The sequence below is a fragment of the Leucoraja erinacea genome, chromosome 10 (assembly GCF_028641065.1).
Source record: "Leucoraja erinacea ecotype New England chromosome 10, Leri_hhj_1, whole genome shotgun sequence".
In the NCBI taxonomy this organism is placed as follows: Eukaryota; Metazoa; Chordata; class Chondrichthyes; order Rajiformes; family Rajidae; genus Leucoraja; species Leucoraja erinaceus.
In genome coordinates, this window is record NC_073386.1 from 55,960,956 (window position 1) to 55,987,080 (window position 26,125).

General features: G+C 40.2%; 1 protein-coding gene across 1 annotated transcript in view; it reads left to right on the top strand.

Moving 5' to 3' along the window:
* Positions 1-26,125, top strand: part of stxbp3 (syntaxin binding protein 3) — a 92,272-nt gene that overhangs the window by 28,116 nt on the left and 38,031 nt on the right. Inside the window, exons 7-10 of the mRNA XM_055642395.1 lie at positions 8,425-8,591; positions 11,298-11,388; positions 12,397-12,521; positions 16,964-17,065. Coding sequence (XP_055498370.1) covers positions 8,425-8,591; positions 11,298-11,388; positions 12,397-12,521; positions 16,964-17,065 — 485 coding nt within the window. The remainder of the gene's footprint in view (positions 1-8,424; positions 8,592-11,297; positions 11,389-12,396; positions 12,522-16,963; positions 17,066-26,125) is intronic.

A 26,125-nucleotide genomic window follows, 5' to 3' on the forward strand; every position in this document is an offset into this window, starting at 1 on the left:
TAATAATTTTGCTCAGCACACTAAGCTAATGCATTATCACTGTTTGGGTGAAGGTGGTGAAATAACCTTTTTTTCCCTCAAGAACATTAGCAAGGTAGGAAGTCTGCAATTTGACTAATGCATTGTAAACCCTCCCTTATAGAGTTTATATTAATGCAAAAACACTTGTTTTGCTCACAATTGATGCACATGCCTTATTTTGTTTTTCATCTACATCTACTTATAAGGTCATAAGTGATAGGAGAAGAATTAGGCCATTTGGCTCATCAAGTCTACTCCACCATTCAATCATGGCTGATTTATCTCTCCCTTGTAAACCTATTCTTCTGCCTTCTCTCCATAACCCCTGACACCTGCACTAATCAAGAATCTATCTATCTCTGCCTTAAAAATATCCATTGCCTCCACAGTTTTCAATGGCAAAGAATTCCACAGATTCACCATCCTCTAACTAAAGAAATCCCCCTCATCTCCCTCAATGAATGCCTTTAATTCTGAAGCTATGACCTCTAGTCCTAGACTCTCCCACTAGTGGAAATATCCTCTCCACATCCACTTTATCCAAGCCTTTCACTATTCAGTAAGTTTCAATGAGGTCCCTCCCCTCATCCTATTTGGTTAATTTGATTATTAATTCAATTTGATTCAATTAGAAGCACAAAGCATTCAGAAGAATCAAAACCCAGTGAAGGTGCACTGAAAGATATTCGTCTTTATCTGAGTAGTGCTGCATTCAGTGTGTCATATACTTTAAGCCATCCAACCATTCCCTTAAACATTACGGTAATTTTATCATGATATCTGCTTTCTAATGCTTTTCAGTGGATATGCAGAACTGAAATCAATGAACAGTTCCAGTAAATGACAGTATTGCTACCAATAGAGTCATACAGCGTGGAAACAGGCCCTTCGGCCAAACTTGCCCATGCTGACCAACATGCCCCATCTACATGACCCAGCTGCCAGCACCTGGCTCATAACCATCTAAACTTGTCTCATCCGTGTAGCTGTCTGATTGTCTCTAATATGTTATGATAGAACCTGCCTCAACTACCACCTCTGGCAGCTTGTTCCATATACCCACCATCCTTTGTGTAAAATAAGTTATCCCTCAAGTTCCTATTAAATCTTTCCCCATCACCCTAGATCAATTCCCATACTCTGGGCAAAATACTGTGCTATCTATCTATTGATAGATCAAATCTATTCCTCTCATTATTTAACACATCTCTTTAAGATCACCCCTCATCCTCCTGTGCTCTAATTTATAATAGGATAGATCTCCAATAGGATAGATCTAGTTTTTCTTTGCAGGCAATATAAATAAGAAAGAAAAGTCATCAACCAACCATTCCTCTTAGCACTCTAACAAAGACTACCAGGCCTATTTCAAGTAGTTGAAGTGTGAACATTAAGGAAACCTGTTTTGTCTTTTAGGAAACATCCGATCTAGGTGTTTTGTCACCTGCATTACACAAAGTTGATCTGAAGAGAAAGTATATGGCGCCGAATAGAATCAGAATTATAAGAGTAGTTTCTTTGTGGAAATAGTAGTGGAAGGATCAGATGTAGATACATGTGTTTTGAAATAATTTCAATGAGACTGTGAAAGTGATTTGGCCTCTCATATGCCAGTAGTTTTAGTGAGCAAAAATTAAATTATTATAATTGTATTACTGCACATTGAAGAAGTTTTTGTCAAGCCATATTTTATATCTGTTCTTTCAAGATGAGCTGTACTTGGCTATCAAAGAGCAGGAGTTAAACTATCTTTACAGCCTCCTTTAATCCTATGATATAAATTGGTGGAAATGAGCATTCACAATGGGACATCTATGACCTTGTGGAACAACAGGACCAGCACTCGATTTCTTTAACACGTGAGATTTAGGAATGGAGATAGATGTAGTGTGAAAAATTAAGAAACAAGGGAAATAAGAGAAAGGAAAAATAAAGAAAAGGAAGAAAAATAGGATGGAATGGGAAAGGAAAAGCAAGAAAATTATTTTAAAATTTAAATTTATAACATGATCTATCAAGGGTCTCGACCTGATACGCCACCCATTCCTTCTCCCCAGAGATGCTGCTTGTCCCACTGAGTTACTCCAGCATTATGTGTCTACATCACATTACTGCCTACAGGTATGAGAACTGCAGAGTGCCAAATTATTCCCTTTCTGGCATTCAAGGTTTAGTGATATTGCAGGAATATATATTATCCTTCGAATGTTACGTTTTTGTGATGTACCAATCTTGACATGTTCCAGCTGTCAACAGTGCAAATCCAGCAACATCATAATAGGCAGTATCATCCCATTTCTGTCCAACAGTAATAGCCCACGCACATTTCTCAACTCGGGTCGTTTTCCTTTCCCTACAGTGCACATTGCTGAGTTTTTATATGCCAAAGATTGGCGTACTTGCTGAAGATTAGCCAGTAATGTCTGGCCCGTTGCCTGAGGTTAAAATCAGAATTTGTATTTGCTCACACAAATGTTAAAACAGAATTCATCACTGATACCACAGTTTGAATAGTACCCTTTCACTGTTTGCAGGGTGGTAGAGGCTCACATGAGGGAAAATGTTCCTGCTTAAATAAAATTTTTGTATCAGAACCTTTTTTTTCAATGTTTACTGGTGAAGTATTCTTTCTCCATGTTTCACACTGTTATGTGCCTACCCAGCTGAGAAATATAAAATGCTGCTGCAAATTGATCATGGCATGAGCCATGATCTCAGGTGATGGGTGATAATACATTTAACATGGATTTCAATTATGAATATCTCATAGAAACATATATATATCTATCACTGGGAAAACGAGACATTTGGATAAGGTAGAGTCTCTCATCTTCAATTTGTCAAACAGCAGAACATGCCTTTATAAGGTGCTTTTAAACGGAATAATGTTCCAAGGTTTTTTGAATAAGTATTACCACATGAAATCAAACTACAACAGATGTTTGTGTTCTGAACGCAAAGCTGGACAACTGGCATTTTTAGGAGTGTAACAGTTAGCGTTTCATATTAATGAGCTTTTAATTAGAGTCTGCTAAGTGTTATTCATTGATCAAAATAAAGCACTGAGCCACATAAAGCTCAGTGGAAGATAATTGAAGAGCTTAATCAATGAGTTAGCGTATGAGCACCTCAAACAAGGGAAAAGATAGATAGGTGAAGAGAGTTATCAGAGGATTCAAGAGCTTTGGTTTATCCTCTGCGTTAACTGTAATTTTTCAACTTTATTCTTACTTCCCAGTTGGTTAGGAGTCATTGTGAATACAGGGCTGCCAACATTGGGTGAGAGTTGAGAGTCAGAAATTGCGAGGGAGCGTAGCGACCGAGGGGAGGAGGGGGGTCCCCCCTCCTATGGTAGGGAGCTTTTGCATTTTTCAACTTGAAATTGTGCAATCTGGTGCATACTGCAACTTAACTTACACTTGAATGTAACATTTATGCTTTAATTTGGATTAGGTATGCATAAGGTTAGGCTAAATTACATTCCTAATTACATTCCACAGTAGAGCCAGGCACTGATTAGCAGATGCTGCACATGAATGATCTTAGTATATTCATGTATGAAAATCAGATTATATTACATGCTGTTGTGCATATATATAGAGAAACAAAAACATAGAAACAAGGCAAGAGGGGTCAGACTTGCATAAATAAATTAATCAACCTTCCCCGTTGACTATAGAAACAAGACAAAAATAATGCCACATATTCAACCGTATATGGTTTAATGAAGTTAAGATATATATATGTAAAACATATATATGGAAACGGGCCCTTCAGCCCACCAAGTCCACACAGACCTGCAATCTAACATACACCAGTTCCATCCTACACGCCAGGGACAATTTACAGAAGCCGATTAACCTACAAACCCACATTTTTGGATGTGGGAGAAACCGGAATATCTGGAGAAATCGCATGAATGTACAAAATCGCAGGGAGAATGTACAAATTCTGTACAGACAGCACCGTAGTTAGGATCACATCTGGGTCTGTGGTGCTGCAAGGCAACAACCCTACTGCTGCACTATCGTGCCACCCCATTAAATTCTTTTTTCTGTAATATATTTATTATGGTGTCACTTTAATAAAGATGAACACATGATTCTGATTTCTCCCCTCAGTTGGATAACACATGTCTCCAGTCATTGTATTTTATGGCTGGTTTTCAACCTCTTCGGTCTGAAGGTCTCGTCCCGAAACATCAGCCATTCTTTCTCTCCAGAGATGCTGCCTGTTATTCCAGCTTTTTGTGTCTATCTTCAGTTTAAACCAGCATCTGCGGGTCTTTCCTCCACTCTTTGTTAAGGGCCTGTCCCACTGTATGAGGTAATTCAAGAGTTCTCCCGAGTTTTCCTGTGATTCGAAGTCGGCCAATGTCCGTAGCGGGTCCATAGGAGTTTGTGGATGTCTCATACCAGCTCGTATGAGTAACGGTAGGTACTCGAGAAATCCGGTAAACTCGTGACGTTTTTTCAATGCTGTGAAAAATGTCCATTAGTAAAAACATACTCCCGATGATAAAATTGTTACTTTTTACTCGTACGAGTTGCTACAAGACATCCATGAACTCCTACGGACCCACTACGGACATTCTCTGTGTGAGAGTGAGTGTCAGTGTGTGTGAGGGAGCGTGTGTGTCAGTGTGTGTGTATCAGTGTGTGAGGGTGTGTATCAGCATGTGAGAGTCCATCAGTGTGTGTGAAGGTGTGTGAGTGTATGTGTGAAGGTGTGCCAGTGTGTGTGAGAGTGTGTTAGTGTGTGTCAATGTGTGTCAGTGAAGCGGCGACAACACCCAGACTTGCCGATGTTCGTGGAGTGAGTCCCTCTCCCCCCTCCCCCGGGATTCTTCCCCGCGGCTCCAGAGGCGGCACTTACGCCCCCACTCACCCCGTCCGCTCCTGGCTCCGGGCCGGAGTTAAAACTCCATGGGGTATGGACAGAGCGAGTGAGCATGAGAAATTTGTGATCAGTGTGAGAATTTCGCAAAATGCGTGATTCTCAGGCTCAATGAGTGAGAGTTGGCAGCCCTGCGGAATATTACTTTTAAGCCTACGACCCTACTCTATTTCTCGAGTCCATAATTTAATAGATGAATGTCACACAGCCTAGTGTGAGTGTGAATGTGTGTATGGGGTGGGCTGGAGATGAGATGGTGATCCATATCACTTCTGATAGCCACTAAATCTAATCTTCAAAAGAAGATAGACACAAAATGCTGGAGTAACTCAGTGGGACAGGCAGCATCTCTGGAGAGAAGGAATGGGCGACGTTTCGGGTCGATACGCTTCTTCAAAAGAAGGTGGTAGCTGAAGATATAGCTACTGAGGGTGGAGAGACTAAATGAGTAGCTCCCAAGAAAAATAAGATTTCCAGATCCAGTGATATATTTGGGAAACGTTACAGAGTTAGGGTTGAAGGCCAGAAGCAATTTAAAAACTCCAGGTGGGATTTGTGAATTGAGGCTTTCCCTCCCTAGGAGTCACTGCAGGCAGACAAACTCTGGGATAATAGGCAAACAAGACATTGTGCCAATTAGAACAGATACAGCAGAAAGGAAGCAAGGAAAGCAGGAGAATATTTGTCAAAAAATAGCAAAGGGATCAGTGAGGCTTTGTTGGGTGTTGGATTATGACTTGGGCGGCACGGTGATGCAGCGGTGGAGTTGCTGCTTTACAGCGCTTGCAGCGCCAGAAACCGCGTTCGATCCCGACCACGGGTGCTTGTCTGTACGAAGTTGTACGTTCTCAAGTGGGTTTTCTCCGAGATCTTCGGTTTCGTCCCACACTCCAAAGACATACCGGTTTGTAGGTTAATTGGCTTGGTATAACTGTAAATTGGCCCTAGTGTGTGCAGGATAGTGTTAATGTGCGGGGATTGCTGGTCGGCGCCGACTCAGTAAACCGAAGGGCCTGTTTCCGCGCTGTATTTCTAAACTAACCTGAACTAAACTGGTAGAGTAGGAAGACATGATAGTGGTGGTCATGGCAGCATTGCAGAATGGTGTCAAAAGCTCATTCTGGGGTTAAACTTATGTCATCAAAGCTGTGAGCGGTTGGATTCTGCCTCAGACCTGTGCCAAGAAAAGAGGTAGAATAAGTGGGTGTGGAATGGCCCCTGTGATGGGAACTGGTTTACACTTGGGTCTTGCTGCGTTTGCCTTTTTGCCTTCATTCCCCATTAAACCACAGAGAATAATTGACTTTGCTTCCAGAAATGTAACCCTCCTGGCCATGTGCGATTAGTCTGTGAACAAGACTAGAGAGAGCCCTGACTACAAACTCCTATGAAATACTGACTGATGGAAACCCTGCCCCAGCTTTGGCTTGTGTCAGCTGTGAAAGTTTTTCAATATTCCTCAAAAGTCCTTGGTTCCATTTGGCCCAGTTCCATTTTGGATTAATCATTCTTCTCCATGTAATCTAATTCATCCTGGATATTGTTCCTTACTGTGGCATTCTCTACCAAACCCTCTCTATATATCCCAGTTCTAGATTAAGCAATCCTCTTTACTCATTGGACAGTTAACATGAAGATAAAGAAAGTTATGAAAAGTTTTGTTGTCAATAATTTCTGTGGGATCCTCTTTAATTTGTCTCTCCCTATATGGTAATCTATAAAATAAACCACAGAAGCACATGTTTTCTTAACTCCAGTGGAATAGATAAAGTCTAAGAATACTCAAACATTGTCTTTCTAAAGTGCAGTATTTTAATTTGGAACAGGAATTCAGTCTGACTCATGAGGCATTTCTGCCATCAGTAACAAGTTGTACAAGAAATTGGCGAGGCCATATTTGGAGTATTGTGTTAAGTTTGGGTATTGCTGCTGTAGGATGCTATTAAGCTGGAAAGAGTGCAAAGAGGATTTACGAGGATGTTACCAGGACGAATGCCTGGCCTATACGGGGAGGCTGGGCAGGCTGGGACTTTACTTCTTGGAATGCAGGTGGCTGAGGGGTGATCATGTACAAAATTATGAGGGGAATAGATACAGTGAGTGCACATAGTCTTTTACCCAGAGTAGGGGAATCAAGAACCAGATGACATAAATTTAAGGTGAGAGGGAAAAGGTTTAACAGGAACCTGAGGAAAACCTTTTCGCTCAGAGGGTGGTGGGTAAATGGAATAGAAAATAGGTGCAGGAGTAGGCCATTCGGCCCTTCGAGCTGCCAGAGAGGGTATTTCAGGCAGGTATTATAACACTTCAAAAATGTTTGGATGGAAACGATGAGAGGTTTCTGCATTCCTCATATTACCAAATATGGCTGTACTTCACAGAAAGTAGTGTTTTAGAATATCCTATAGTTGGACATTTTTTAAATATAAATGTAAAACTTATTTTTATAAAACGTCCTGCACAACGTGTATATTAATTATGAAATCTACTTAAAATTTTGCTCAATTAGTGTTGATGGGGAAAAGATTCTCTGGAGGCACCAATTATTTCCAGTAACTGGATTAATAAAGAGAACTATTTGTTCAATATCCTAGACACATGAGAAAATTGTTCAGTGGGGAACTGGGACACAAATCTTAGAGTTAATCAAAATATCTAGCCTGACTGCCATTTGAGTTCTATATTTGTTCATTCATTTTATTCTTGGTAACAATTCAGCCATTTTTCCAGTTGTTGAATGAATACAAAGGGTTTAGATTTATTGTAGTTTTATTCTTTTAGAAATGCTAAATTCCAATGAGTAGAACGTGTCCTGTATTTCCCCCGAGTCAAACTTGCTGATGTTTATTACTTGTAGAATTCATGATCACTTAGCATCTTTTTAGCTATTGAGGGAGTGCAGCGAAGGTTTACAAGGTTAATTCCCGGGATGGCGGGACTGTCATATGCTGAGAGAATGGAGCAGCTTGGCTTGTCCACTCTGGGGTTTAGAAGGATGAGAGGGGATCTCATTGAAACATATCAGATTGTTAAGGGTTTGGACACGCTAGAGGCAGGAAACATGTTCCCGATGTTGGGGGAGTCCAGAACCAGGGGCCACAGTTTAAGAATAAGGAGTAAGCCATTTAGAACGGAGTCGAGGAAACACTTTTTCTCAGAGAGTGGTGAGTCTGTGGAATTCTCTGCCTCAGAAGGTGGTGGAGGCAGGTTTTCTGGATACTTTCAAGAGAGAACTAAATAGGGCTCTTAAAAATAACGGAGTCAGGGGATATGGGGAGAAGGCAGGAACGGGATACTGATTGTGGATGATCAGACATGATCACATTGAATGGCGGTGCTGGCTCGAAGGGCCGAATGGCCTATTCCTGCACCTATTATCTATTGTCTATAGCTGGAGCATCCAACCCTTAGTCTTCTACTGCCATGCAAGTGACATCAAACTCAAAGTTAATTTGTTAAAATGTATTTTTTTTTTCTCTTCCCTCCCGCCCCATGTCTTCAACCCAGGTATTCACCTTTGACATTCCCGGTGCATTTTACTCTATTTATAGTCCAGACTCGAAAGATAAAAATGACATTATGGAAATGATGGCGGAGAAAATTGCAACGGTTTGTGCAATTTTGGATGAAAACCCTGGGGTCCGATACAGAAAAGAGTATGGAAATGATTACAGGTCAATTTTGATATTTTTATGCTACTCTTTATTGGACTTGTAAATGAATTGCACTCTGTATCAACATTGTGTTTCCAAGTTTTTTTGAGCATTGGTGACTGCGTAATTTTTGTCATGTTTTCACTTTTAAATTTGACTTCATGAAATCAAGTTTTACTGCACGTTGTGCCTTTTTTTGTAAACCAGCATCAGCATTTCCTTGTGTCTACATTTTACAGTAACAACTTCAGTGGTTCAATAGTGCTTCATAATCACATGTGCACTGCCCAGTGAAATTCTTTTTGCATCGATCACATAGGCACAAGTCGGCATATTCTGGCGCCATTTCCAAAAAAAGTCCAAAATCAATGTACTGCATGCGCGCTCAATCATGGGCGGAAATCACTTTTAAAACATGGGGGGGACACAATATCTGCAGCTTCATCAATCGCCCTCTTCCCATCACAAGGTCAAATGTGGTGTGTTTGCTGAGGCCTGCACAATGTTGAATGATGTTTACTATTCAGCAAATGACACAGCCTGTATGCAACATCTCGTCAACAACATTCAAGCACAAACTCTTGGGCAGCAAATAGATTGTATGTTTTTTAAAGTCACGGGCAATGGCCATCTGGAGCAGGTGAGACGAACCACCTAAGCTTGACTTACAGTGGAGTTACCACTGTAGAGGACATAGCAGCAATATCGGTACTGGGTCACCATTGACCAGCAACTCAACTGGACCTCCCACATAATTACTGAGGGTGTAATAGCCCTGTCCCACGGTGCGAGTTCATTCAAAGAGCTCTCCCGAGTTTGCCCAGATTCGAACTCGGAGATTTACGGTAATGGCCACTTGTCGGTACTCGGGGCTCTCGTGGACATTTTTCAACGTGTTGAAAAATCTTCACGAGTCTTCCCGTGCTTACCTGCCGTTAGCGAGTCTTCCCGAGTACCTGCCGTTAGCGTTACGAGCCACTAAGTGACGTCCCCGAGCTCCCACGTACCCGCTACGTTCATTCTCCGTGCTTACCACGAGTTTGATTTTTTTTAAACTCAGGAGAGCTCTTGGAATGAACTCGCACTGTGGGACAGGGCTATAAGAGTAAAATCTTGTGGTGAATGCCTTGCCTCCTGATGCTGCAAAGCTTTGCCCCCTTTTACAACTCGGGTGTGTGATAAATATTTTCCAAATGCCTGGATGAGTGCAGACTCAATAACTCTCAAGAGCTCAGGTTATCGAAGAAAAAACATCCTCCTGATTAGCACCTCATCAACCATCCTGAATATTCATTCCCCCCATCACCACCACACAATGGCTGCCATGTGTGTCTTTAACCAAATGCTCTGCAGCATCTCCCACTGCAATCCTCCAACCAACCTCTCGTATATGGGAACACCAGCACTTGCAGGTCCCCCTCCAGGTCAAACACCACCATAGCTTTGAAATATAACACTGGTTCTTCATCATTACTGAGTTGAAATCTGGGAGTTGTAAGGTGGGAATATCTCTACCCGAAGGACAGCAGCTCTTCAAGATGGCGGCTCCTTTCCAAGATCAGTTAGGAATGGGCAATACATGCTGGTTTTTGCCACTGAAGCTCAGCTCATTGGGCTACTTCACTCGTATTTGTTCTCTTTTGCAGTCAATTGCTGTGATGTTGACTGCAAAGGAGCTGCAGATGATGGTTTACAAAAGAAGACGACACAAGTAACTCAGCGGGTCAGGCAGCATCCGCAGATTGCATGGATAGGCGATCCTCCTTCAGATTGGTTGTAATAAGCAGTAGAATGCTGGAAAAGAGATGGGGAGGATACAGGTGAGGGAGATTTATAATTGGCATATAGTTCAGCAAAGGCCAGGGATGAAAACTCAAAAAGTGTGATACAAGGAGTTAAGGATAGAAAAGGAGTGAAGTGAATCCAGAGGAAGGAATATAGGTGGGAGAGGATGGTGGGAAGGGGAAAGGGAAAAATAGGTGTCCATTTCCTCCCCGTCTCCTCCCCATGCCCCACCTGGATGCGCACCCGTTTCAATAGACAATAGACAATAGGTGCAGGAGTAGGCCATTCGGCCCTTCGAGCCAGTACCGTCATTCAATGTGATCATGACTGATCATCCCAAATCAGTACCCCGTTCCTGCCTTCTTCCCATATCCCCTGACTCCGCTATCTTTAAGAGCCCTATCTAGCTTGCTCTTGAAAGTATCCAGAGAACCGGACTCCACCGCTTACCTCTTCCAACCTGTCCCCTTACACCTACATTACCTATATTCATCCCTCTGCTTCACATTTCACACCTCATCTATCGTTATCTCACACTATGTTTTCTCATCTCTGGCCTTTGTCGGACCAAACGCTAATCAGCCCCCCTCACCTCTATCATTTGCCAGGCTTTGTCCTTCCCCCACCTCTCTTCCAGCTTTCTTCCCCTCTACTAAAGTCACCCTAAACTTGCTCTCCAGACAAGCTGCGTGACCCGCTGACTTACTCCAGCAATTTGTATCTCGTATATTTTTTTTAATGGAGCAGGCCACCAGGACAGCCAATTTCTCCCGAATAAGAACTGATCAATAAAAAAGTGATTTTTTAATATTATTGATTCTGACTGTATATGAACTTCTGTAATGGCTTTTAATTCCTGACTCATTTTTGACAAGATTGAAATGTGAAATGAATCCGAATTTTAATTTTCTTCAATGCTGATATTTTTATTATTGTATCCAGTTTCACTGGAAATAATGCAGAATATCTTGCACATCTGACAGAAGAAAAGCTGGCAAACCATTACAAATTAGCCGAGGAGTGCAATATAAAGGTAGGATGTGTATAAATAAAATGAGACTTAATTTATCGTTTTAACAAATTGCAATTCATTGACAGTTCCGTTGCTGATTTTGATATGAATGTGTTTGTGAAGGCCCATTGTTTCTTGGTACATCAGCCATGTGGCAGTAGGTGGTAGATACTCTCTAATCCCCTACTGCAGTCCCTGGCCTCTTTCTATACCTAATATCATTATTTCCCAGTGATATCCATTTTTGTCTTACACATTAAGTTATTTTCCGTCTTCTACGGAGTGGATGAGGTTTAGCTTAGTTTAGATACAACACGAAAACAGGCCCTTCAACAATCAACAATCCCCGCACATTAACCCTACCCTACACACTAAGGCCAATTTACACTAATACCAAGCCCATTGACCTACAAACCTGTACGTCTTTGGAGTGTGGGAGGAAACCAAAGATCTCGGAGAAAACCCACACGGTCATGGAGTGAACATACATACGGCACCTGAAGTCGGGATCGAACTCAGGGCTGCAAGAGTTGTAAGGCAGCAACTCTAACAAGAGCTGTAAGGCAGCAACTCTACCGCTGAGCCACCGTGCCGCCCACAATCCCAAAGTCTGCGCACCTTATTCGGCATTGAACCTATTTGCCTATTGTGCCTGTGCGTGGGTGCCATAAGCAATACCTTTATTTTATATGTAGGAAGGAACTGCAGATGTAGCTTTAAACTGAAGATAGACACAAAAATCTGGAGTAATTCAGTGGGTCAGGCAGCATTTCTGGAGAAAAGAAGGGTCTCAACCCGAAACGTCACATGTTCCTTTTCTCCAGCGATGCTGTCTGACCCACGGAGTTACTCCAGCTTTGTGTGTTTATCTACCCTTATTTTATAATTCTTTATTTTTAAATCCCTGCAATAATGATTCACTGGTGATCATATGTTTCTCAAGTGCTTTGGGGTGTTTTATTGCAAAAGCAATATTATGTTAAAAGCTGCTGTTGTGAATAACCATTTGTGCATCATGTAATGTTTCAGGGTAAAACACAGTCACAGCTTCTGATAATCGATCGCGGCTTTGACCCTATATCATCGATCTTGCATGAGCTAACCTTTCAGGCCATGGCCCATGACCTGCTTGCAATTGAAAACAATATTTATAGGTAAGACTTGGACAATGTTTTTGTTGCAATGCTTCTTCTTCTTCTTCTTGCGTATAGCGTGCACAGCCTAAAGTTGTAGGACAACTTGTTCTATTTGATCTTACTTGATTATGCACGCCAGGTTGATTGCATCCGTCGAAACAGGGCGGACCACGTGAAGGTTGCAATCTCCCACCCCGTTGCAATGCTAATTTCTTGCAAAGATTTTATGGGTCAAAACACAAAACATTAGAGATAGAGCTTCAGTAGACAATAGGTGCAGGAGTAGGCCATTTGGCCCTTCGAGCCAGCACCGCCATTTGATGTGATCATGGCTGATCATCCCCAATCATTACCCCGTTCCTGCCTTCTCCTCATATCCTCTGACTCCGCTATCTTTAAGAACCCTATCTAGCTCTCTCTTGAAAGTATCCAGAGAACCGGCCTCCACCGCCCTCTGAGGCACAGAATTCCACACTCACAACTCTCTGGTTGAAAAAATGGTTCCTCATCTCCATTCTAAATGCCTTCCTCTGGTGATAGTTGTTGAATTAAAGTTGCTTCTAAACTCATGAAGATTAAGCCTAAATTTGAAGTCTCCCTATAATCATCTAATTTCAATTATCAATTGGAGATGTCTTCAAAATTACCGAATTAAACTAAATTGAATATGTTCCCATATTTGGCCAGGTTCCTCGATTCCAGTTGAATTCAGTTTTGGTTGTAGGTCTTTGGTAAGATGAAAATGGTGACACAGTGATGCAGCTCCATAGAGCTGCTACCACACAGCGCCAGGCACTCTGGTTCGATCCAGACCTCGGGTGCTGTCTGTGTGAAGTTTACACGTTCTTCCTGCGTCGCATGGGTTTCCTCCAGGTTCTCTGATTTCCTCCCACATCCCAAAGAAGTGTGGGCATGTAGGTTGATTGGTCTCAGTAAATTGCCCCAAGCATGTAAAAATGAAATGTGATGAAATGATTCAATTTATTGTCATTGTCAGTGTCAGTAAATTGCCGAAATGCATTTTTAGCATCTCCCTTGTAGGAAGTAGATGTAAACGGGGAGAACATAAAACTAATGTGAACAGGACTCGGTGGGCCAAAGGGCCTGTTTCCATGCTGTACTTTTCAATCAATCAATCTAATTCATACTAAATGTAACAACAGAATCAGATGCAGGCCTGAATGTGGGTTTAGTTGACAGAGTGATTCTGCAAATGCAAACACTATTCATGGAATTATGTCACAAGGATTTCTGTGCACTCCAATTCTCCTGGTTACACTTCAAGTTACCACGGTGATTTAAAGTCCGAGGCATTGTCTATGTTGGGTATGCTTCATGCAAATTTGATCTGCATGCAAGTAATCAAGGTTGGGGTTGTCTTGTAAATTCCACCACCTTTTCTGTTGTTTCAATCATTTCACTGACTCTGTTGATGCTCTGGCAGAATACGTGGACATGCTGGCCACCTTATTTTCCTGATATCCTTTCTCAATTTGTAGACATGCTGTATCTGTAGTTTGCTTTCTAGGGCTATTATCCCTCATTTGAGTTTTGCATGCAGGTTGGCTTTCTTTAAATTGTCCGTTCCATTACAAAAAAAAAAATCTGAGCAAGTGTGTGGTGTTGCACTTAGGGGAGTTGAATGTCAGGGAAAAATATATAATTAATGGCATGACCCTGAAAGGCAGTGATGTACAGAGGGATCCTGGGGTCCATGTCCATTATGCCCCGGTCCACTTAGGAAACCTGAACGGAAACCTCTGTAGACTTTGCGCCCAACCCAAAGTTTCTGTGAGGTTCCCGGGGTTTTTGTCAGTCTCCCTAATGGTCGAAAGTGGTTTCCGCTTCTTCTATGTTCCTGCGATTATTTCAAAAAATTCAAAACCGGCCGTAACTAAAAATAGGTTGCCGTTTTAAAAATCGGAATGCTAGTTGAAGGTGGTGCCGGAGGTTGCAGGTCTTACCTTCCACTACCTGCAACCTCCGGCAACTAGCATCGCAACTGGCTTCGACTACAAAATTACCGATTTTTAAAACGGCAACCTATTTTTAGTTGCGGTCGGTTTTGAATTTTTTGAAATAATCGCCGGAACATAGAAGAAGCGGAAACCACTTTCGACCATTAGGGAGACTGACAAAACCCTCCAGGAACCGCATGGAAACCTTGGGTGGGACGCAAAGTCTCCAGAGGTTCCCGTTCAGTTTTCCTAAGTGGGACAGGGGCATAACTGTCTGAAAGTGGCAACAAAACTAGATACAGTGGTAATAAACCTGTCCCAGTTTCACAACCTAATTTACGACCTCTGCCGAGTTTGCCCTTGACTCATGCTCGCAGCATGGTCATCACGAGGTCGTAGGCAGGTCGTGATGGTAGTCGTAGGTACTCGTGGCATCAAGTAGGTCGGGGCGTTTTTTCAACATGATGAAAAATGTCCACGAGTAAAAAAGGTTGTGAATTAGGTCGTGAAAGTGGGACAGGCCCTTTAGGAAGCCATAAATTATGCTTTTCTTCATTGGTCAAGACACTGAGTATAGGAGTCAGGGTGTCATGGTGTCATGTTGCAGCTTTGTCGAACTTTGTTTAGGCTGCATTTGGAGTATTGGATGTATAGGATGTTTACCGGAATTATGTCTGGATTTGGGGGTAATAGCTACAGGCAGAGGTTGGACGGACTGTTGCACGGACTGTCTGGAACAACAGAGGCTGTGTGGGGACCTGCTAAAAGTATATAAAATGCTGCGAGGCATAGATAGGGTACACAGTCAGAACCTTTTTCCCAGGATCTAAAGTACTAGAGGGCAAGCTTTAAGGTGAGAAGGGTAAAGTTTAAAGGAAATGTGCGGGGCAAGTTTTCTTATACACATAAGGTGGCGGGTGCCTGGTACGCGCTGCCGGTGGTGGTGGTTGAGGCAGGTGTGATAGTGGACATTAGGAGACTTTTGGATGGGCACATGGATATGCAGGGAACGGAGGGATTATGTTCATGCAGATAAGAGTTTGTCTTGACATCATGTTCAGCACAGACACTGTGGCCGAAGAGCTTGTTCTTGTACTGTTATATGTTCTATTCCTGGTCAAAAATAAGCAGTGTTTTTTTTCTTGACTGTCTTAGACTTTAGGAAACGTGGAACAGAGTAATATTATTTAATGGTTTAAATGAAAAAAAGCTTGCATGTGGAGGGGTCTTGTTAACCAACACCTTTATTTTACGTTGTAATGCTAAAAATAAATGAGATTTGTCTTTTCCTCGGGCCCTTTGCCACAATATTTGTTTTGCTGACCAACCATGACACACGTTGTGTTTCCTTGTTGGCACAGAGGTTGAATATTTCTTATAGAAGTTATAGACATGTCGCGGGGTGATGCCTGTATCGCCGTGAGTAGTCGCCCAAAGGGTCGTACCTTTTTCTGGTCGCTGCTGGATTTTCAACATGTTGAGATAATTTTCGGTGACCTGCTGCGACTGTGACGGGTACCGGCAGTCGCTGAAAAAATCGCGTAAGTGGGACAGGCCCTTTAGTGTGCCATAGTTGTGTTATTGGATTGGTCAGATTTATTCTTACTTTGGAATTTCACATTCTGAGCACTGGTAATTAAAATTGAGTATATGTAATCACAAGGATTATTCTTATGCCTTGGTGACTGCCAGTTGGGTGATACATGGAATTTCATGTGCAGGAAGGAACTGCAGATGCTGGATTACACCGTAGATAGACACAAAATGCTGGATTAGCTCAGCGGGACAGGCAGAAGCTCTAGAGAGAAGGAATGGGTGAAGATTCAGGTTGAGAACCTTCCTCAGACTGAGAGTCAGGGGAGAGGGAATCAAGAGGCATAGACAATATAGAGAGATATAGAACAAAGAAATGAAAGATATCCAAAAAAAGTGATGATGATCCAAGAAGAAGTCCATTGTTAGCTGTGGGTTAGGTGAAAAGCAGTTACAGACAATGAAACTTAACAGGACGCCAGTGAAACTAGTACAATGACTAGGGTGGGGGAGGGATGAGAGAGAGGTGATGCAAAGGTTACATGAATATCACACTGGAGTCCGACTCCTCTCACCTGAAATCTTGTATGTAGCTATGCATTGTCATAGAGTGATACAGTGTGGAAACAGGCCATTCGACCCAACTTGCCAACATGTCCCAGCTACTCTAGTTCCGCGTTTGGTCCATATCCCTCCAAACCTGTCCTATCCATGTAACTGTCCAACTGTACATGGGCAATAGTGCTTAAACGCTGGAATAGTCCCAGCCTCAACTACCTCCTCTGGCAGCTTGTTCCATATACCCACCACCCTTTGTGTGAAAAAGTTAATCCTATTAAATCCTTTCCCCTTCACCTTAAACTGCTATCCTCTGGATATATCTTTTGATTAATTGATAGGATGTGACTGGCTGAAATGGTTTTTATTCCATGGAAAGGATGACATCTTGTTTGTTTTAATTTTTAACAGGTATGAAATAAAAAACGATTCCACATCCAAAGAGGCTCTTTTGGATGAGGACGACACACTCTGGGTAAACCTGCGGCATTTACACATTGCAGAAGTTGGCGAGTATGTATATTCTCTCTACAATTATGTGTCTGAAATATTAAATATGATCAAAGAAAGGAGGGAGAGAGAAAACGGAATTATAGACCAGTTAGCCTGACATTGGTGGTGGGGAAGATGCTGGAGTCAATTATAAAATATGAAATAGTGGCGCATTTGGATAGTAGTAACAGGATTGGTCCAAGTCAGCATGGATTTACGAAGGGGAAATCATGCTTGACTAATCTTCTGGAATTTTTTGAGGATGTAACTAGGAAAATGGACAAGTTAGAGCCAGTGGATGTAGTGTACCTGGACTTTAAGAAAGCCTTTGATAAGGTCCCACATGGGAGATCAGTGGGCAAAATTAGCACACATGGTATTGGGGGTAGGGTACTGATATGGATAGAAAATTGGTTGGCCGACAGGAAATAAAGAGTAGGGATTAACGGATCCCTTTCAGAATGGCAGGCAGTGACTAGTGGGGTACTGCAAGGCTCAGTGCTGGGACCGCAGCTATTTATAATATAAATTAATGATTTAGATGAAGTGAAGTAGCAAATTTGCAAATTTGCAGATGACACAAAGCTGGGTGGCAGTATGAACAGTGAGGAGGATGCTATGAGGATGCAGGGTGACTTGGACAGTTTGAGTGCGTGGGCAGATGCATGGCAGATGCAGTTTAATGTGGATAAATGTGAGGTTATCCACTTTTGTGGCAAGAACAGGAAGGCAGATTATTATCTGAATGGTGTCAAGTTAGGAAAAGGGGAAGTACAATGAGATCTGGGTGTCCTTGTACATCAGTCACTGAAAGTAAGCATGCAGGTACATCAGGCAGTGAAGAAAGCTAATGACATGTTGGCCTTCATAACAAGAGGAGTTGAGTATAGGAGCAAAGAGTTCCTTCTGTAGGACCCTGTTGAGACCACATCTGGAGTATTGTGTGCAGTTTTGGTCTCCAAATTTGAGGAAGGACATTCTTGCTATTGAGGAAGTACAGCGTAGGTTCACAAGGTTAATTCCCGGGATGGCTGGACTGTGAAATGCTGAGAGAATGGAGCGACTGGGCTTGTATACACTGGAATTTAGGATAAGAGGGGATCTTGTTGAAACATATACAGTGGCTTGCAAAAGTTTTCATACCTCTTTTTTTTTGCGTTTGTCGTTTGTCTTTTTGCGTTTGTCGTTTGTCTTTTTGCGTTTGTCGTTTGTCTTTTTGCGTTTGTCGTTTGTCGTTTGTCTTTTTGCGTTTGTCGTTTGTCTTTTTGCGTTTGTCTTTTGTCGTTTGTCGTTTGTCGTTTTTCGTTTGTCGTTTGTCTTTTTGCGTTTGTCGTTTGTTTTTTTGCGTTTGTCGTTTGTCTTTTTGCGTTTTTCGTTTGTCGTTTGTCGTTTGTCTTTTTTGCTTTTTGCGTTTGTCTTTTTGCGTTTGTCGTTTGTGCTTTTTTGCGTTTGTCGTTTGTCTTTTTGTCTTTTTGCGTTTGTCTTTTTGCGTTTGTTGTTTGTCTTTTTTCGTTTGTCGTTTTTTTGCGTTTGCGTTTGTCTTTTATCTTTTATCTTTTTGCGTTTTTGCTTTGTTTTTTTTGTTGTTTGTCGTTTGTCTTTTTGCGTTTTTTTTTTGTTTTTTCCTTTGTCTTTTTGCGTTTGTCGTTTGTCTTTTTGCGTTTGTCGTTTGTCTTTGCGTTTGTCGTTTGTCTTTTTCGTTTTGCGTTTGTCTTTTTGCGTTTGTCGTTTGTCTTTTTGCGTTTGTCGTTTGTCTTTTGTCTTTTTTTTTGCGTTTGTCCTTTGTTTTTTGTCTTTTTGCGTTTGTCGTTTGTCTTTTTGCGTTTGTCGTTTGTCTTTTTGCGTTTTTCGTTTGTCTTTTGTCTTTTTGCTTTTGTCTTTTGTCTTTTTGCGTTTGTCTTTTGTCTTTTTGTCTTTTGTTTTTGTCGTTTGTCTTTTTGCGTTTTGTCGTTTGTCTTTTTGCGTTTGTCGTTTGTCTTTTTGCGTTTGTCGTTTGTCTTTTTGCGTTTGTCGTTTGTCTTTTTGCGTTTGTCGTTTGTCTTTTTGCGTTTCTTTTTGCGTTTGTCGTTGTTTTTGCGTTTGTCGTTTGTCTTTTTGCGTTTATCGTTTGTCTTTTGTCTTTTTGCATTTGTCTTTTGTCTTTTTGCGTTTGTCGTTTGTCGTTTGTCTTTTTGCGTTTGTCGTTTGTCTTTTTGCGTTTGTCGTTTGTCCTTTTGCGTTTGTCGTTTGTCTTTTTGCGTTTGTCTTTTGTCTTTTTGTTTTTTTCGTTTGTCTTTTTGCGTTTTCGTTTGTCGTTTGTCTTTTTGCGTTTGTCGTTTTTTTTCTTTTTGCGTTTGTCTTTTTTTGGTTTCCGTTTTCTTTTGTCTTTTTGCCTCCGTTTTGTTTTTGTCGTTTGTCTTTTTACGTTTGTCGTTTTTTTGTTGTTTCGCTTTTTTTTTGTCTTTTGTCGTCTTTTTGCGTTTGTCTTTTGTCTTTTTTGCGTTTGTCTTTTTTTGTTTGTCGTTTGTCTTTTTGTCTTTTTGCGTTTGTCGTTTGTCTTTTTGCGTTTGTCGTTTGTCTTTTTGCGTTTGTCGTTTGTCTTTTTGCGTTTTGCGTTTGTCTTTTTGCGTTTGTCGTCTTTTGTCGTTTGTCTTTTTGCGTTTGTCTTTTTTGTCGTTTGTCTTTTGTCTTTTTTGCGTTTGTCGTTTGTCATTTGTTTTTTGTCGTTTTTGTCTTTTTGCGTTTGTCGTTTGTCTTTTTGCGTTTGTCGTTTTTCTTTTTGCGTTTGTCGTTTGTTTTTGCGTTTTTTCGTTTGTCTGTTTTTTGTTTGTCTGTTTGTTCTTGTTTGTCGTTTTTTTTTTTTGTTTTTTGCGTTTGTCGTTTGTTTTTCGTTTTGCGTTTGTCGTTTTTGTCGTATTGTTTTTGGCGTTTTTCGTTTGTCTTTTTGCTTTTGTCGTTTGTCTTTTTGCTTTTTGTTTTTTTTCGTTTGTCTTTTTGTCTTTGTCTTTTTGCGTTGTCGTTTACCTTTTTGCTTTGTCGTTTACCTTTTTGCGTCGTCTTTTTGCGTTTGTCGTTTGTCTTTTTTTTGCGTTTGTCGTTTTGCATTTGTTTTGTCGTTTGTCTTTTTGCGTTTGTCATTTGTCTTTTTGTTTGTCTTTTTGCGTTTGTCGTTTGTCTTTTTGCGTTTGTCGTTTGTGTTTTTGCGTTTGTCGTTTGTCTTTTTGCTTTTGTCGTTTGTCTTTTTGCGTTTTTCGTTTGTTGTCTTTTGTCGTTTGTCGTTTGTCTTTTTGCGTTTGTCGTTTGTCTTTTTGCGTTTGTTTTTGTCTTTTTGCGTTTGTCTTTTTGCGTTTGTCGTTTGTCGTTTGTCTTTTTGCGTTTGTCGTTTGTCGTTTGTCGTTTGTCTTTTTGTATTTGTTTGTCGTTTGTCGTTTGTCTTTTTGCGTTTGTCGTTTGTCGTTTTTGCGTTTTTCGTTTGTCTTTTTGCGTTTTGTCGTTTTTCGTTTGTTTTTTTGCGTTTGTCGTTTGTCTTTTTTTTGCGTTTGTCGTTTGTCTTTTTGCTTTTGTCGTTTTTCTTTTTGCGTTTGTCGTTTTTTTTCTTTCTTTGTTTTTTTGCTTTCTTTGTCTTTTTGCGTTTGTTTTTTTGCGTTTGTTGTGTTTTTGCGTTCGTTGCCTTTTTGCGTTTGTCTTTTTGCGTTCGTCTTTTTGCAGAAAGACAAACGACAAACTCAAACGTCTTTTTGACAAACGACAAACAAAAAACGCACAACGACAAACGTCTTTTTGTTTTGTCAAACGCTTTTTGACGTTTGACAAACGCGTTTGTCGTTTGTCTTTTTGTGTTTGTCGACAAACGCAAAAAAAAGACAAACTCTTTTGCGTTGCGTTTGTCGACAAACGCAAAAAGACAAACGTTGTCTTTTTGCGTTTTGACGTTTGTCTTTTTTGCGTTTGTCGTTTGTCGTTTTTGCATTTGTCTTTGACAACGACAAACGTTTTACAAAAGTTTGTCTTTTTGCGTTTGTCGTTTGTCTTTTTGCGTTTGTCAAACGACAAAACGCGTTTGACAAACGTTGTTTTTGCAAAAAGACAAACGACGTTTGCAAAAAGACAAACGACAAACGCAAAAAGACGTTTGTCTTTTTGACGTTTGACAAACGCTTTTTTGCGTTTGACGTTTGACTTTTTGCGTTTGTCATTTGTCTTTTTGCGTTTGTCGTTTGTCTTTTTGCGTTTGTCGCTTGTCTTTTTGCGTTTGTCGTTTGACAAACGCAAAAAGACAAACGACAAACGCAAAAAGACAACTTTTTGCGACAAATGACAATCGACAAACGCAAAAAGACAATGGACAATGGAGTGCGTTTGTCGGAGGGCGATGGGGGACGGAGGGCGAAAGACGACGGACGCTAAAGGACAACAAACGCAAAAAGACAAACGCAAACGCAAAAGACAAACGTTTGTCTTTTTGCGTTTGTCGTTTGTCTTTTTGCGTTTGTCGTTTGTCTTTTTGCGTTTGACGTTTGACTTTTTGCGTTTCACAAACGACAAACGCAAAAAAACAAATGACAAACGCAAAAAGACGAACGCAAACGCAAAAAGACAAACGACAAACGCAAAAAGACAAACGACAAACGCAAAAAGACAAACGACAAACGCAAAAAGACAAACGACAAACGCAAAAAGACAAACGACAAACGCAAAAAAAAAACAAACGCAAAAAGAAACGCAAAAACGACAAACGCAAAAAGACAAACGCAAAAAGAAGACAAACGCAAAAAGACAAACGACAAAAAGACAAAAGACAAACGCAAAAAGACAAACGACAAACGCAAAAAGACAAACGACAAACGCAAAAAGACAAACGACAAACGCAAAAAGACAAACGAAAAACGCAAAAAGACAAACGACAAACGCAAAAAGACAAACGACAAACGCAAAAAGACAAACGCAAACGCACTTTGCGTTTGACGTTTGTCTTTTTGCGTTTGTCATCTTTTTGCGAAAAAGACAAACGACAAACGCAAAAAGACAAACGACAAACGCAAAAAGACATACGACAAAAGCAAAAAGACTTTTTGCATTTGTCGTCTTTGTGTCGTTCGTTGTCTTTTTGCGTTTGTCGTTTGACTTTTTGCGTTTGTCTTTTGTCTTTTTTTGTTTGTCGTTTGTCTTTTGAGTTTGTCGTTTGTCTTTTTGCGTTTGTTGTTTACCTTTTTGCGTTTGTCTTTTTGTCTTTTTGTCGTGTGTCTTTTTGCGTTTGTCGTTTGTCTTGTTACGTTTGACGTTTGTCGTTTGTCTTTTTTGCGTTTGTCGTTTGTCTTTTTGCGTTTGTCGTTTTTTGTCGTTGTCTTTTGGTTCGCGTTTTTGCGTTTGTCGTTTGTCTTTTTGCGTTTGCAAAAAGACTTTTGCGTTTGTCGCAAAAAGACAAACGTTTGTCGTTTTGTCGTTTGTTTTTTGCGTTTGTCGTTTGTCTTTTTTCGTTTGTCGTTTGTCTTTTTGCGTTTGACGTTTGTCTTTTTGCGTTTGTCGTTTGTCATTTTGCGTTTGTCGTTGTCCAAACGCGTTTGTCGTTTGTCCTTTTGCAAAAAGACAAACGACGTTTGTCTTTTGACGTTTTTGTTCGTTTGTCTTTCGTTTGTGTTTGTTTTTTGTGTTTGTCGGTTTGTCGTTTTTCTTTTGCGTTTGTCGTTTTCTTTTTTGCGTTTTTGCGTTGTCTCTTTTGTCCTTTTTGCGTTTGTCGTTTTGTCGCAAAAAGACGAACGTCGTTGTGTCTTTTTGCGTTTGTCAAACGCAAAAAGACAAACGACACACGCAAAAAGACAAACGTCAAACGCAAAAAGACAAACGTTTGTCGTTTGTCTTTTTGCGTTTTGACGTTTGTCTTTTTTGCGTTTGTCGTTTGACAAACGCAAAAAGTCTTTTGCGACAAACGCAAAAAGAAAATACGTTTGCGTTTGTCTTTTTGCAACGTTTGGTCTTTTTGCGTTGTCTTTTTGCTTTTTGCGTTTACGTTTGTCTTTTGGTGTTGTCTTTTTGCGTTTGTCGATTGTCTTTTTGCGTTTGTCGATTGTCTTTTTGCGTTTGTCGTTTGTCTTTTTGCGTTTGTCGTTTGTCTTTTTGCGTTTGTCGTTTGTCTTTTTGCGTTTTCTTTTTGCGTTTGTGCGTTTTTCTTTTGCGTTTGCGTTTTTGCGTTTTCGTTTGTCTTTTTGCGTTTGTCGTTTTGTCTTTTTGCGTTTGTCGTTGGCGTTTGTCTTTTTGCGTTTTCGTTTGTTTTTTTTGCGTTTGCGTTTGTCGTTGTCTTTTTTTGCGTTTGCGTTTGTCGTTTGCTTTTGTCGTTTGTCTTTTGTCTTTTTGCGTTTGTCGTTTGTCGTCTGTCGTTTTCTTTTTGCGTTTGTCGTTTGTCTTTTTGCGTTTGTCCGTTGTCTTTTTGCGTTTGCGTTTGTTTTTGCGTTTGTCGTTTGTCTTGCGTTTGTCGTTTGTCTTTTTGCGTTTGTCTTTTTGCGTTTATCGTTTGTCTTTTTGTCGTTTGTCTTTTGTCTTTTTGCGTTTGTCTTTTTGCGTTTGTCGTTTGTCTTTTTGCGTTTGTCGTTTGTCTTTTTGCGTTTTCGTTTTTCTTTTTGTGTTTGTCGTTTGTCTTTTTGTCGTTTTGTCGTTTGTCTTTTTGCGTTTTTGCGTTTGTCGTTTTGCGTTTGTCGTTTGTGTTTTTTTGCGTTTGTCGTTTGTCTTTTTTTTGCGTTTGTCGTTTTGTCTTTTTGCGTTTGTCGTTGTTTTGTTTGTCGTTTGTCTTTTTGTTCTTTTGTCGTTTTGTCGTTTTTTCGTTTGTCGTTTTGCTTTTTGTCGTTTGTCTTTTTTGCGTTTGTCGTTTGTCTTTTTGTCTTTTTTGCGTTTGTCGTTTGTTTTTTTGCGTTTGTCGTTTGTTTTTTTGCGTTTGTCGTTTGTTTTTTGTCGTTTGTCGTTTGTTTTTGCGTTTGTCGTTTGTCTTTTTGCGTTTATCGTTTGTCTTTTGTCGTTTTGCATTTGTCTTTTGTCTTTTTGCGTTTGTCGTTTGTCGTTTTGCTTTTGTCGTTTGTCGTTTGTCGTTTGTCTTTTTGCGTTTGTCGTTTGTCTTTTTGCGTTTGTCGTTTGTCTTTTTGCGTTTGTCGTTTGTCTTTTTGCGTTTTGTCGTTTTTGTTTTGCGTTTGTCGTTTGTCTTTTTTGCGTTTGTCGTTTTGTCTTTTGCGTTTGTCGTTGTCTTTTGTGCGTTTGTCGTTTGTCTTTTTGCGTTTTGTCGTTTGTCTTTTTTGCGTTTTTTCGTTTGTCTTTTGTTTGCGTTTGTCGTTTGTCTTTTTGCGTTTGTCGTTTGTCTTTTTGCGTTTGTCGTTTGTCTTTTTGCGTTTGTCGTTTGTCTTTTTGCGTTTGTTTTTTGTCTTTTTGCGTTGTCTTTTTGTGTTTGTCGTTTTTTTTTTTGTGTTTGTCGTTTTTTTTTTTGCGTTTTGTCGTTTTGTCTTTTTTGCGTTTGTCGTTTGTCTTTTTGCGTTTGTCGTTTGTCTTTTTGCGTTTGTCGTTTGTCGTTTGTGCGTTTTTTCTTTTTTCGTTTGTCTTTTTGTCGTTTGTCGTTTGTCATTTGTCTTTTTTCTTTTTTCGTGTTTTGTGTTTTTTCGTTTGTCTGTTTTCTTTTTGCGTTTGTCGTTTGTCTTTTTGCGTTTGTCGTTTGTCTTTTTGCTTTTTTCGTTTGTCGTTTGTCGTCTTTTTGCGTTTGTCGTTTGTCTTTTTGCGTTTGTCGTTTGTCTTTTTGCGTTTGTCGTTTGTCTTTTTTGCGTTTGTCGTTTGTCTTTTTTTGCGTTTGTCGTTTTTTTGTTTTGCGTTTGTCTTTTTCTTTTTTTTGTTTTTTTTTTTTTGTTTCTTCTTGTTTTGTTTTTGTTTGTTTTGTTTTTTCTTTGTTTTTTTGCGTTTTTCGTTTTTCCTTTTTTGTTTTTTCTTTTGTCTTTTTGTTTTTTCCTTTTGTCTTTTTGCTTTTGTCGTTTGTCTTTTTGCGTTTTTGTCTTTTTCGTTTATCGTTTGTCTTTTTGCGTTTGTCGTTTCGTTTTTTGTTTTCGGTTTGTCTTTTGTCCGGTTTGGTTTTTTGTTTTTTGTCGTTTGTTTCGTTGTCTTTTTTTGCGTTTCGTCGTCTTTTTGTCGTTTGTCGTTTGTCTTTTGCGTTTGTTTGTTTTGTCTTTTTGCGTTTGTCGTTTGTCTTTTTGCGTTTGTCGTTTGTCTTTTTGCGTTTGTCGTTTGTCATTTGTCTTTTTGCGTTTGTCTTTTGTCTTTTTGCGTTTGTCGTTTGGCTTTTTGCGTTTGTCGTTTGTCTTTTTTCGTTTTTGCGTTTGTCGGTTGTCTTTTTCGTTTGCGTTTGTCGTTTGTTTTTTTGCGTCTTTTTTTTCGTTTGTCCTTTTTGCGTTTGTCGTTTGTTTTTTTGCGTTTGTCGTTTGTCTTTTTGCGTTTGTCGTTTGTCTTTTTGCGTTTGTCCGTTTGTCTTTTTGCGTTTGTTGTTTGTCTTTTTACGATTGTCGTTTGTCTTTTTGCGTTTGTATTCGTTTTGACAACGACAAAAGTGCAAACGACAAACGCAAAAAGACAAACGACAAACGTAAAAAGACAAACGACAAACGCAAAAAGACAAACGACAAACGCAAAAAGACAAACGACAAACGCAAAAAGACAAACGACAAACGCAAAAAGACAAACGACAAACGCAAAAAAAAAAAACAAACGCAGAAAGACAAACGACAAACGCAAACAAAACAAACGACAAACGCAAAAAGACAAACGACAAACGCAAAACGCAAAACGACAAACGCAAAAAGACAAACGCCAAAAGCAACAAACTCAAAACGACAAACGGATACAAAAGCACAAACGGCAAACACAAAAAGACAAACGACAAACGCAAAAAGACAAACGACAAACGCAAAAAGACAAAACAAACGCAAAAAGACAAACGCAAAAAGACAAACGACAAACGCAAAAAGACAAACGACAAACGCAAAAAGACAAACGACAAACGCAAAAAGACAAACAAACGCAAACGCAAAAAGACAAACGACAAACGCAAAAAGACAAACGACAAACGCAAAAAGACAAACGACA